Source organism: Acipenser ruthenus, chromosome 23 (genome assembly GCF_902713425.1).
Source record: "Acipenser ruthenus chromosome 23, fAciRut3.2 maternal haplotype, whole genome shotgun sequence".
NCBI classification, from domain to species: domain Eukaryota; kingdom Metazoa; phylum Chordata; class Actinopteri; order Acipenseriformes; family Acipenseridae; genus Acipenser; species Acipenser ruthenus.
In genome coordinates, this window is record NC_081211.1 from 19916315 (window position 1) to 19930178 (window position 13864).

Sequence of the window (13864 nt, forward strand, 5' to 3'; positions counted from 1 at the left end):
CATTAACTTATGTCACACGTGTGTCAAAAACATTTAGCAATGTGACCAGAATTGTCCTGAAGGATGCCTTGGACCCCAAAGTACACTATATCCAGCTCTGCGTGACAGGGAAATAATAACGGTAATTTTAAATAAATATAGTAACAAGCAAAGTTATTTAAAAGTGTTCCAGCAAAGGCTTTACAATGCATTTTACTTCCTCTTATTATTAACAAAAGCAGCACTAACACTGCCCCCCCTTTTCTATAGTTAGTTCTTTGCTTGTCTTCTACAGTAACGCCTGCTTCAATTCGGGGAACAGGACCCTGTTCAGATTTGTTTTTTGTTCACAATCTGCACCTTATAAAAATGCCTAGTCTTCAATTATCATAGAATTAGGATACTGAAGTTTAACATGCCATCAGCTAGGGGTAGCACTGACTAGTCGATTACAACTGCAAACCACATATCACTTAGCTTTCATTTTGTTTACACCAGGCTAAAGGTAATTGCAAATTTGACAGCCCTGTATTCATTGTGTTTCATGATTGCATCACACTAGTAAGAACTTTTAATGTTTAATGCAAAAGCGGTTAACACAGTTTTTTGTGTATTTAAAGTTTATACTAGTAGCAAACTAGGCATGTTGGTATTTAATTGTATTCAGCTGTTTGAATTAAAACAGGAAGTAATTGGGAAGCATGTGGTTTCAGATGGACGGAAGTGCAGGTGCAATCTGTTAACTTAAATTACATTTTAGAACAATAACAAACTGCTTTTAAAAATATCCATGCAGTTTCACAAAATGGTGCACAAACAGCAAAGTGTTAGAAAACAGTATGTTCACATACACTCATCATGCATTTCTTTTTCCAGAGTCTACTGCACTATGCAGGTGCTACTGCTTCCGGGAATTAAATCAAGTCATGTTCTGTAAGTCTGTTCCCATCAAATGCAGCACAGGATGTACCAGGGAGCAGCAGTTCAGTTTTATTCTGTCGCTTATTATCACAAACATCATTTCATAATGTTATCAAACACTTCACAATGCCTACCAAACCAAAAACGTACCTTGAAAAACTTGTCAATTTTACCAAGATTGATCCTCTTTTTGGCATCCAGTTTGTAAATATTGCTCACGTTGCCATCCATCAGGTATAGTCCAAACCCCATGACCTAAATCAAACAACCACGTTACACTGCAGTTCCTTTCATCATCAACAGAATTGCACGAGACAATGCAGTCAAGGGATAGAAGACAAGGTGCCTACATACATATTGTACATAACTGAAAGAGACATGTTATAACACACATGTCTTTTCATTTTAAAAATATGCATGGGGCTGGTTAATGACAGCAAAGAAAATATTAACTCCACTCTCCTGGTGAAATAACCAAGGAAGTGCAACAGTATCTGAAAGCATGGCTTGGAAACATAACTTTCTTTAACCTAATGTAGTCCCAGAGATATTGTCTTCAATTGCAAGTTCATGTCTGCTATAACAAGATGAACATGCTCAGCTTTCAAAACTGCAACATGGGATTCTTTTGTAAGCTACAGCAACTTTAAGGTACAGCTTGCAATACTATATATTTACCATAGCTAATCGTGTTTGTACCATGGATTATCTTACTTCTGCATCTTGAGAGCACTTTGCTTGGCTTTTAGAATGGTTTATCACAGCAAACATTTATGAAAATAAACAAAACTTCCCCTAAAATGAAGCAGAACTATGAATCTAGGCTCTACAGTTCTTCTCCATGTCTAATTGTTTCAATCAAGGCACAGACCTGTCCTTCGGTGTCGTGTTTTAAAAGAACACTGCCACCTTTGCTCCATGCTCTTACATTCCCAATTGTTTTAAAGTCTAGCACAGTTCTTACTTTAGATTTACTAGACAATGGGTGTGAATAACACTCTCAATCCTGGATCTAAGTTTTATCAAAGCAACAGACTTGCTTTCTGACCTCTAACTGCCAGCCTGCTATGCTGGTCCTAAATAGCTCATATTACAGGGAAACCAAGACCCACCAAATTCATATAACTTCTGGTTCAGTTCGTAACCTACAAAAACACATTTGTATTGCTGTTCCGGTGTTTGCTTTCAGTTCAGATACATCATTTATTTTTCATCATTTGAGATAGTGTTTCTGATCCACTGCTCTGCTACACCTGTACCAACACCTAATTCAGAAGATATGGTTGTGTAAAATGATCATTTGGCCGTTAATTTACTTTGCACACAGCAGGTAATGTCTGTTTGAAAAGCAGCAGCCTTTAAGAGGCGGTCAGATGTACAGTGTCTCAAAAAAGTATTCATCCCCCATTTGTTTATTCAATATATTAGTATACCTGAGCTGGCATTAAAACAATTAAAGATAAATCAAACAGAGTCAGTTAGTCAAATAACATAATAGCAGGATAATGTACAGGTAGTGGTCAAAAAAATGGATTCACCTGGGTAAATAAGGGACACCAAGTATATTGAAAGCAAGGGCTTCCACACAGGAATGGCTCATGCGTTAATTAAGCAAATAGCATCCCAGCATGCTTAGGGTCATGTATAAAAATGCTGGACAGGCCTGGTTGCTTATAATTATGGCTAGCATGGCTGCAAGAGGAGACCTCAGTGACTTTGAAAGAGGGGTCTGCCGAGAACTCCACAGAGCGGGATACCATAGTGGCCCAACGCCCTATTAAGTGACTTTACATTGGTGTTTCCATTTTTTTGTCCAATACCTGTATCTGAAAGTAAAATCACATACAACTGTACATTATTCCTAGCAGTATTGCCTATTAAATGAATTTCAGTAAATGTGTCTGACACAATGAAAAATGGGAATTACATTTTTATAAATAAAAGCCTCACTTCACTACTTCCTATAAATGACTGAAATAGAACACAAAGACAGAGCTATTAATTTGGTTCACGCTATGTATCAGTTAAAGATTGAAATAATTAGGACTTCTGCACTGAATAAACCACGTGAAATAACCATCTCATTACAATATATATTACAAAAGGTCCTATCTTTGTTATCGTTTTCCCCCGTTCTTAGAGTCTTACTTTCAGAAGCATGTGTTTCTCGCTGGGCGTCAGGTACATCTTGTTTTCATAGTAATCCACACAGATATTCACAATGTCAGCTAGCAGCTCTTCATAGCCTGGGATCACCTCAAGCTGCTGGTGAAGACACTGTGAAAGACCAAGAATAGTGTGAACCTACTGTGAAACCAGGCACACCGGCCACAACATGGCTATTTATACAACACAAAGCAAAAGCTAATGTCTGGCTACTTCTCATAAGATCCAATATGAAACATTAAACATGTACTACCATCTACAGTAGCCATGGAGGTTCACACACAAGATGTATAGCAAATATATTGTTTATCTGTTTATCATACTTGCAGTCACTCTGAGTGCTTCTTATTGCAATACTCAAATACTTTTCTTTCAGGAGCTGCCCTTCTGTTCTAGTTGCCTGTCATATACACATGTCAGATAGGCTAGATCAGACAGTCCTGTTTTATCAGTATCTGCCAGCACCTGTGCATAGCAGTGTGAACTTGATCCCAAGTGGCAGATCCTAGATTTTTTTCATAATTACTTGAACAATGGACGGGCTCTATCAGGGTAGTTTATAAGGTGGGTTACCTGTGTTATTCTGTTATGGTTAGCCAGAAACATGGAGAGATTTTGAGATTCCTGAATGGACTGGGGGTCAGCCATCTTTCTTAAAAACTGGGCCGCTCTGCAAATGGCAACATTAAAAAGATGTTTTTAAAAGCGATCAGTCAAGTATTTGTAAACACGTACACTAAACTAAACATTCATATGTTGTGTCATTTGCCTAAACAGTGCATTCTAATACTGAGTAAGTAAATACAGTAAACAGCCCAATGAATTACTTCAGCTTAAATGTTTGGTGAAATGTTTAGCAGTAGTAAACTAAACAGAAGCGTTTACACATTTAAACTTGGCACCACCAAGAGTTCTAAAATTACAAACATTTTGCAGTTTGTGTCAAAGATCTCATGGATAATGTCAAACCACTCGAGAATCACAACACTTTTTAATGATAAAAAATAAGCAATCAACGGTTCTATTTTTAATAGATTTAAGCCACTGTAGAGCTAAGATTCTGGTCAGGCTACATTACAACATGGCGAAGATTGTCCTTCCATACATCTCAATGGGCCCTATTGACAAAGCATGACCAAACTGTATTTAATGTATTTAAAATGTTTAAATAACCCATGAGTTAAAGCTTTGTGACTTGACCCTTCTTTTCCTAAACGTTTCCAGGATTCGACAGGTGGACTGCTGTCTCCATATAACCCCAGATTCTGATTCCCTCAGTGATTTGTTTCATCACAATTCTGTGCTTCTTTAGATACAGTATTTGTAATACGCAGTGTGACATACAGCCCAGGGGGGATACTAAGGTAGATAACTACAATGAGTAATCTTTGTCACTGTCTGACATCTGAGAATCACATCTAAACCAGACACCTGTTTAAATGACTAAATACATGAGCTGTGTATAAACTATGTAAACTACTGCTACAGTAAGTCTGTCACTGCGAGTACAACAGCACCCATGCCCACCTCTTATAAGCAGAGTGGTCGTTCTTCACGCTGCACTTCATGTTTTTCAGTTCATCGAGCACTGCAAACATGTTAATGAACTTCCCCAGGGTCAGGAGGTAGGCCTCGGACACAAAATCCTTCCTCCTCTCGGCATGGCACAAACGCTTCACCTCGTTGCAGAACCGCTCAATGGCTTTGCGCTGTAAAAGAAACCCCAAAAGTAATAGTATTAGCTTTGAAGAAATCTAGCATTTCTGACAAATGATGTCATACAATCTCATTGATTAAAACAGTATGCTGAAAAACATTGAGAATAAAAGTCCTGTAAAGTGCATTATGTCATGAGGACTATAAACTTAAAGTGCTGGACAGCAATTTGAGCAATCAGACCCCTGCTAAATCTATTCTGATTGCACTCATTACAGCATAAATGTCACACCTGAGTCTGCAGATGTACTATTAGGAGTTGTTCGTGCAGCTATAGGGAATTATTTAACAGGTTTGTGACTGTGCAAACTCCTGCCTCCTGACCAAGTAATAATATAGTTTAGGACTACTGTGAGCTTCTAAGGTAATTGCTGCTTTTCCTATGACTGACATTTTTTCAATGTTGACTGCGTTCCTTTATGGAATTCCTTGAAATAGAATCAGGTAAATTCACAAGTGTAGCATTGAAATATTTGCAAACAATACCATAAAAAAAATTGCCTTTACATATAGTAGGTAAGAGTGACTGGAATTAGTTTGTAAGCGCTATGTCTATTAAAAGGTTTGGGACTACACACCACTGCAGTATTGGAGCAGTTGGATGAAAAGGTATTACCTGGAAGTACATGAACTTCATCAGTTTATTAACCTCCGGTTCCAGCACTTCCACTGTCTTCTCATAGATCTCCACACGGTTGGGCTGTTCGTTGCACTTCACCTGGTGAATCAGTAACAAAGCATGCAGGTGTCAGATCGGTCTTGACACTGAATTGAAGTGGAAAGACTACAGTATCAAAATGGTTCAGCTGATGCTTCGCTACGCGGAGAGCTGGTAAAGTCATTTTTTATTCTTCTGATGGTAATATTTCTAAGCCTGATTTTAATTTTAACTGGACTTCCCTGTTTAGAAGCACCATACCACCAGTTCAAGCAATAAAAAAACAAATACCCCCAAATCATCATGGATTCGTGCCACAATGTTTAGTATAAACTACTGAACTGCATACCTGTTTATATAAGGTATTTTCTTTTGCTGTAAGATAAAGCCCTTCTGTGTATAATGAGATAGTTGAGAATAAATGAGGCTGCCTGAGGTAAACAAATAAATTATACATCAATATGGATTAAGAAAGATTAAAACAGCTGTTCGTAACACCTGTAAAGATTTTTCAGGCTTCACTATATGAGCAAGATGGCATTTTCTATGAGTTACACAGTGCTACCCGTTATAATGTGGTTGTCGGGGGTTCATAATTAGGAGACACACACAATTTGTAGGTAATCGAATCCATGGTTTATTGGGATGATTGTTCCCTATAACTGCCCTGCATTATAGTGTTACTGACCTAGGACATGTGAATAAACACAGCAGGCAGCCACGGTAAGTAGTGTGTTTTATTGTAACACTTTCAGGTCCATCATCATCCAGTAACGGACCTGGAGACTGCTATTGGACAGATGCAGTTCCATTGTTCTGAGGTGTCTAATGTGTAATACCCACTGCCAGAAAGACGTGTTCAGTGTTACCTGAGGAATGGCCCTTGAACAGCTTCTCCACGTGTACAACATGACTGCGTACTCATGACCCTCCTCCAGCATCTCATTCTGTTAATCAAACACAGTTAGACATGACCCTCCTCCAGCATCTCATTCTGTCAATCAAACCCAGTTAGATATGACCCTCCTCCAGCATCTCATTCTGTCAATCAAACACAGTTAGACATGACCCTCCTCCAGCATCTCATTCTGTCAATCAAACACAGTCAGACATGAGGCCTTCCTACATACAAAATTCACAGTCTCTTACTGTTGGTTTAGATTTCTGTCTATGCTGTTTAACCTGTCTTGGCTAATTGTTTCTTAGGTTTACACAACGAGCAACACAAAACTTTTCACTCAGTCAAACAAACAACACAATGTTTTGAGTGTTTCATTGAGCTTTCAAGGTATCTTTGTAACAGTTCAACCACATTCAGCTGGTAAAGCATTTGGATGTTTTGGCTTTGAACTGTTAGTTAGTGTTGTTAGTGCCAGGAGTGAATTAACTTGCACATGTGACTTTTCAACAATGTGTATATAAGATAGCAGGTGAGGGGGTGAAAGGTCGCATTTCAACGTCTCCAGACAAGCTCAACGTAAGTACAAAGCCAGGTAAAGGCAGAGGAAAATTATAAGAATAAAGTCTACAGGCACTTCAAATGATAGCAAACATCATAAATTAGTAAGGAACAATTAAACAACAATTAAAATGACTCTTTAGTCTTTCAGGTAATAAGATTTCAATTTGAAGACTAAAAAGGAACACTGAGCTGTCTAGCAGGATTTGATCTGAGACAACAGCTACAGTATGAATGATTTAAAATGTCTTCCCCTGACAATGTTGTGCTTGTCTGGGCCCTGTGAGGCTGTGCAGCGTGCACTGCTTGTTCCTTTGATGCGTTGTTTACAAGTCAGTTACTCACCATGCTGGAGTGAACAGTGGCCTGCTCAATGTATCTGGCAATCCCTGTAACAAATGCATTTCTGTCTTCAAAGTTGGTATCGAAGTTAGCCTTGAAAGAAATATGATATAACATGAACACCAGAAATATGACATAACATGAACACCAGAAATATGACATAACATGAACACCAGAAATATGACATAACATGAACAACAGAAATATTTCCAGCTACTTTCAGATTAGAACTAACCAACCCAACGTTAACTCAGGTAAATCCAAGATTAGTGTTAATAAGGGTCTGTGAAACCATCTGATATTGACTGGCAGGACAGTTCACAGCCCAGCAATGAGGTTAAAGCTGAAGTCCAATTTTTACTTCAGATATTATAGGAAACTGTGGGCAAAAACTAATATCTTTTTAACATGTGATAGGTAACAGTATCCCTAAACCATTAAAGGAGGGCGAACCCAGGCTTTAAAATCCATTTTAAGTAGCTGCATTATCAACGGTCCGCCTATTTCTTGTGTTCTGTACTTTGCTTGCTTCTAATGCTGTATATATATATATATATATATATATATATTTCAAGCACAATATTTATCTAATCACGTCCTGTGCCAGAGGGGTGAAACTGGAGTGAAACTCACCTACAGCACAGGAAGTGGTTTAGTAACAAGCAGCAGCAGCAACTTTCACATCAATAGAGCTGTCTCAGAAATATCTGCATGTCCCAAATTAAAGTGTAAAACACAAGCAAAGAATCAAACCATCTTTAGCAGAATACAGGCTGGCCAACGCATTACTACTGCTCATAATGTTAAGAACATTTATTTTTAAAGAGTAAGTAGCTTCAAACACTTTTTTTCGTTACTGTTCCCTTACCCTTTTATGATATTTACAATCACTTTAAATCATATTGTGTTGATTTATTTTTTGATAATGTGTTAAGCTGCTTTACCTAGCGGATCTGGAGCTGCTCAACAGGTCCAGTTGCCTGCCATAGACACATGTAGGCTAGCTCAGCCAAAGTGTCTCTATATTAGAGAGCATCCTCTGCACAGCACTGTATTGCCAGATAAACTCAAGGAAACTTGTTTCCAATGCAGCAGATCAGTAAATGGCACAGGATCCTAATTCTATAAACCATACTAGCTGATCTTGTGCAGCATATATCAATGATAACAAGAACTAAAGAGCGGCTCCCAAGGTGAAGGCATCTTAACACACACATACAAAATAATAATTGATTAGTTGCAGTTAGAACCACTCAGAATTATTACAAACATCATACAAAAGCAATGGGACAGATGAGAAGGCTTGCCATTGGTTCTTAAGTGGTTACATTATGTAAAAATAGTTTTACAATCATCTGCATCTGTAGTTTCATCCCTGCAGACAAATGATCTCTACTGACCACTCAAATACCATGTAAATAGAGTTTCTGCAAACAGCTTCTGTATGACGGGTCAAGGTTACACTTACGCCTGTGTGTGAAGTCATTTTGTCATTTCTTGGCAGGTTTGTTGGCAAAAGCCTTCTTGCTGCAATAAACATAGGAAACGTGACCTAATCTTGTCAACCTTCCTGTTGCGTTATCTCATAACCGTCCTTAAATTGGATATAATTGCTCTCAATGTGTTACAAGTCTGGATGGGGAAGGATGAGTGTGGAAAAGGGTCACGGCAAGCTTGACATTTCCCCAGAAATGTTTTAATCGTGTGATGTTCAAGTACAGCTTCTTGTAAAGTTATTTATTTCATATCCAGTGTCTATTCCATATAGGTTACTGTTGTACACATCTAGTCTTAAGCATATTAATATTGTAGTCTTATTTTAAACTCTACTGCAGTACTATGTTCTGAGTTATCTGAGTGGTTAACAACATTCCAAATGTGTTAAAGTCAGAGTTTACATGTCCCACGGTGTCCGCAGCGCAGCACTATATTTCTAAACATACTGACGATTCTTTTGGAATTTTTAATCACACACCATGGGTCATAAATCAACTGGACAATAAATCTCTCAACATTAACTCTGGAGTGTTGGCCCAGAGTAAAACAAAAGTCTTCTAAGGACTGCAGTGTATCCAGACCACACTACAGTGCTGGTTTTCTGTTCCCACAATACACCACTCATTTCAATCAGCGCACCAGCATTAAGAACATGAACTGGATAAAATCTTTGGCCTGGCAAAAGTTTGTGAGTAAAAACCTTCCTGTTGAAAAAATAAATGGCTGTGTTATGGACCCTGCAGTTTAAATCTGTCTAACACCCCCCCCCCAACATCTGTCATACTTCTTTCCTTTAGGATCATATGTCTAAAGTCTGGATCAGTCCTGTAAAGCAAAGCTGTACCCATACAGATATATTCATTCAATCGTAGGTAAAAACAACCTTCTGAATTCGAGATTTCACAAACGTTTGTGTTAACAATATAAGTTCCATAAGCAGAGAAAGACAAGCTGGCAGTCAAGGTAGCAGCTCTCCAATCAAAACGCAGGAATAAATAGTTGATTAAACATTTATCATAATAAATGTGCGCTGCTAGGGTATTTCCATCAATTATTAAAAGCTGTTACAAATGGAGACGGCTTGTTATGCTCTTTTTGTAATACAAGGCTGCAAAGGCATTTGAAATGGTAAGCCATTGGGCTGACATGCGAACAGGCAGCTGCAGCAGCAGTTGAGTCTACTTGTTAAATTGATGGTTCAAAATGTAAAACTACAATTTCCCCTTGCATTTGCATACCTGAGAAGTAACACTGTAGGTTTGCACTACTGGGACCACAAAAAAAAAATAAAAAAAAATGCTTTTGTAGAGATAGTTATAAATACACCCCCTTAGTTTTAGATTGCAGTCTAACTTGTCCAGAAGACATGGCTGCAGAGTTTTTAATATATATACAGTACAATTAACCCAGGCAAAATCGCAACAAGAGGGGCTTTATCATCAATCTCGACAGTCGGAAATTAAATTACATTTTACAGAAATGCAATTAAATGATTGAGATTTATACAGAAATACATCAGACTGTACTTTAAGAAATATCAAATTTAATGAGTAGGGAACTTTGGAAGACCCAGCCACTGTTCATTAGCATACACTTAGTCCTACGACTAACCATGTCGTGTTACTCAATAGTGACCACTGTTTTTAATACACAGTAGAAACTCAAAGCATTAAAGGTCACAACATACGGGAAATTCACAGCTCAAGACAAATCATGGCAATGCAAGCTTGTAAAAGCTCATATCTATAATAGTGTGTGGTCAGTGTTTTTGGGGGCCTCTTTGCAGTAACAATCTTCCATTGTGCTTCTTGTTTTGTTCCTCCACCATTATGAAGTACACTAATCTTCAAATCAATTATTATTATTATTTGTTTATTTAGCAGATGCCTTTATCCAAGGCAACTTACAGAGACTAGGGTGTGTGAACTATGCATCAGCTGCAGAGTCACTTACAATTACGTCTCACCCGAAAGACGGAGCACAAGGAGGTTAAGTGACTTGCTCAGGGTCACACAATGAGGCAGTGGCTGAGGTGGGATTTGAACCGGGGACCTCCTGGTTACAAGACCTTTTCGTTAACCACTGGACCACACAGCCTCCTCCAACAAGCCATTCACAATTCACAAGCCAAACAAAATAACATAGAGTTTTATAATTCCATGATACATGCATTACTGTCAAAATCATCACTGTCTTGCCATACTTGACAGCCTCATGCGCCTGTAAAAACCAGCCGAGCTAAAGCAGCTGAACATATGAACTTGTTAAGCAGGGAGAAATCAGCTGACCTGGTACATGATGGATGAGGGAGGGGGCTCGATACATGGCTGCTGGTCTGGAAGAGGCAGCTCCTCCAACAAGTCCACGTTCGACAGGGCATCTTCCAGGGTCACGTGGGTCGTCATGGTGACAGCTTAGCAACATAGGACTCTTAATCTAGGAAAGAAAACACAAGGAGTTAGGCCCTAAAGAATCCCTTTTTCTGATTACCATGGTAAAGATAACCATGCTGTAGTACCGCAGAGTGACAGTATTCCGAGGAAGCTAGTAACAAGACATAGCCTTGAGCAGAGCAATCCCTGTCGCTATAGCTCCCTGCAGAGCAATGCATTGGTCAAAAAGCAAAATGCTAAACAAGAGAATGAACACCAACATGCCTTTTCTCTCATTTAGCTGTACTGTACACAAGGTCAGATTATAAACCTGCTGTGTTTGTTTTCCTGAGGTGGAGGACAACATATTGTGTTACCGATCCACAAAAAGGGAGACAAAACCGAACAAGGTAACTATAGACCAAAAAGCCTGACTTCTATTATATGTAAACTTATGGAAACTATAATAAGATCCAATATGGAAAATTGCCTATATGGTAACAATATCCTGGGAGACAGTCAGCATGGTTTTAGGAAAGGGAGATCATGTCTAACTAACCTACTTGACTTTTTTGAGGATGCAACATTGAAAATGGATAATTGCAAAGCATACAACATGGTTTATTTAGATTTCCAGAAAGCTTTTGACAAAGTCCCGCATAAAAGATTAATTCTCAAACTGAATGCAGTTGGGATTCAAGGAAATGCATGCACATGGATTAGGGAGTGGTTAACATCTAGAAAACAGAAAGTACTGATCAGAGGAGAAACCTCAAAATGGAGCGAGGTAACCAGTGGTGTACCACAGGGATCAGTATTAGGTCCTCTGCTATTACTGATCTACATTAATGATTTAGATTCTGGTATAGTAAGCAAACTCGTTAAATTTGCAGACGACACAAAAATAGGAGGAGAGGCAAACACTGTTGCAGCAGCAAAGGTCATTCAAAATGATCTAGACAGCATTCAGAACTGGGCAGACACATGGCAAATGAAATTTAATAGAGAAAAGTGTAAAGTATTGCATGCAGGCAATAAAAATGTGCATTATAACTATCATATGGGAGATACTGAAATTGAAGAAGGGCACTATGAAAAAGACCTAGGAGTTTATGTTGACTCAGAAATGTCTTCATTTAGACAATGTAAGGAAGCTATAAAAAAAGCCAACAAGATGCTTGGATATATTGTGAGAAGTGTTGAATTTAAATCAAGGGAAGTAATGTTAAAACTTTACAATGCATTAGTAAGACCTCAGCTAGAATATTGTGTTTAGTTCTGGTCACCTCGTTACAAAAAGGATATTGCTGCTCTGGAAAGAGTGCAAAGAAGAGCAACCAGAATTATCCCGGGTTTAAAAGGCATGTCGTATGCAGACAGGCTAAAAGAATTGAATCTATTCAGTCTTGAACAAAGAAGACTACACAGCGATCTGATTCAAACATTCAAAATCCTAAAAGGTATAGACAATGTCGACCCAGGGGACTTCTTTGACCTGAAAAAAGAAACAAGGACCAGGGGTCACAAATGGAGATTAGATGAAGGGGCATTCAGAACAGAAAACAGGGGGCACTTTTTTACACATAGAATTGTGAGGGTCTGGAACCAACTCCCCAGTAATGTTGTTGAAGCTGAAACCCTGGGATCCTTCAAGAAGCTGCTTGATGAGATTCTGGGATCAATAAGCTACTAACAACCAAACGAGCAAGATGGGCTGAATGGCCTCCTCTCGTTTGTAAACTTTCTTATGTTCTTATGTTCTAATACTGACTTTTACAATAATTAGTACCTGGAAAAACATCAATGTGGGAAAGGAGGTATAACTGCAGTGTACAAGAATGAAAAAAATGTAAAGTTACTTTTCTTTTTACTCAGCTGAAGAAGAGCTTTTTTTCCGAAACGTCCTGAAACAAATGATTTTTTAATCATTTAAACCTTGGGTGCACATGCAAAAAAAATGTTTAATTTATATATCAATTAATCACAATTATGCATGCATTAATGAAACTGTACAGTTTTAAATGAGAAATTAAAATTAATTCTAAACCGCATACTATTTTACAAAACCTTCAACAGAAAATGTCCTGTTTTATTAGGCTCTTGTATCAACTTGCACATTTTAGTGCTTGGTAAATCACAAAGTGAAAATCAGTATAAACTATAACAAATATTTATGTAAAATATAAAGATTACTACAATTATGACATCAATTTACATTATCTAATGGTTGAAAGAGTAAACAACTGTTTACACGAAAGGTTTAAACATTAAAGAAATGTAAACATAGCCTTAAATGAACAGACGTAAAGCAAACTAAAGAGACAGTAAAGTGTTCAACAGCACTGTACCTTTTTTTTGTTGTTAAACAGCATAACATTTTGTACCATGTGGATGCAGGCAGCTGCTCTGAACAGTGCCTGGTTTGAATTGCAGCAGGGCTCCTATTTCACCTCATTGCTGTTGTGTACACAGCTTTCCACAGACAGTCCCCACATTCCCTTTAGTCAGTATCGCATGAATAAAGGGCAAACTCTGCTACTGTGTAAACAGGGCTCTGCACAAATTGCCAACTGCCTTGAACCTTGTCCTAGTTTCTTAACTACATTGCTGACATTTGTAACAAAATGAATAAAGTGCTAAATCTGCTCAGCAATGGGTTAAGAGTTTTTCGCTGTGGTTGCCTGGTAATTTATTTAATGAAATGTTTTTTTTATTTCTGTTATGGCCTTCCATACACAGTATACATATCATGGT

At 38.2% G+C, this 13864-nt stretch overlaps 1 protein-coding gene across 2 annotated transcripts in view; it reads right to left on the minus strand.

Moving 5' to 3' along the window:
• The window catches only part of LOC117973809 (cytoplasmic FMR1-interacting protein 2), a 59871-nt gene that overhangs the window by 39099 nt on the left and 6908 nt on the right, over positions 1-13864 (minus strand). For both annotated transcript variants that reach the window (XM_058996775.1, XM_058996776.1), the window contains exons 2-9: positions 11027-11174; positions 7245-7334; positions 6310-6387; positions 5399-5500; positions 4594-4775; positions 3640-3736; positions 3049-3177; positions 1051-1155 (exon numbers count right to left, since the gene is read on the minus strand). In XM_058996775.1, the coding sequence (XP_058852758.1) occupies positions 1051-1155; positions 3049-3177; positions 3640-3736; positions 4594-4775; positions 5399-5500; positions 6310-6387; positions 7245-7334; positions 11027-11143 (900 nt within the window). In that variant the 5' untranslated portion in view covers positions 11144-11174. The remainder of the gene's footprint in view (positions 1-1050; positions 1156-3048; positions 3178-3639; positions 3737-4593; positions 4776-5398; positions 5501-6309; positions 6388-7244; positions 7335-11026; positions 11175-13864) is intronic.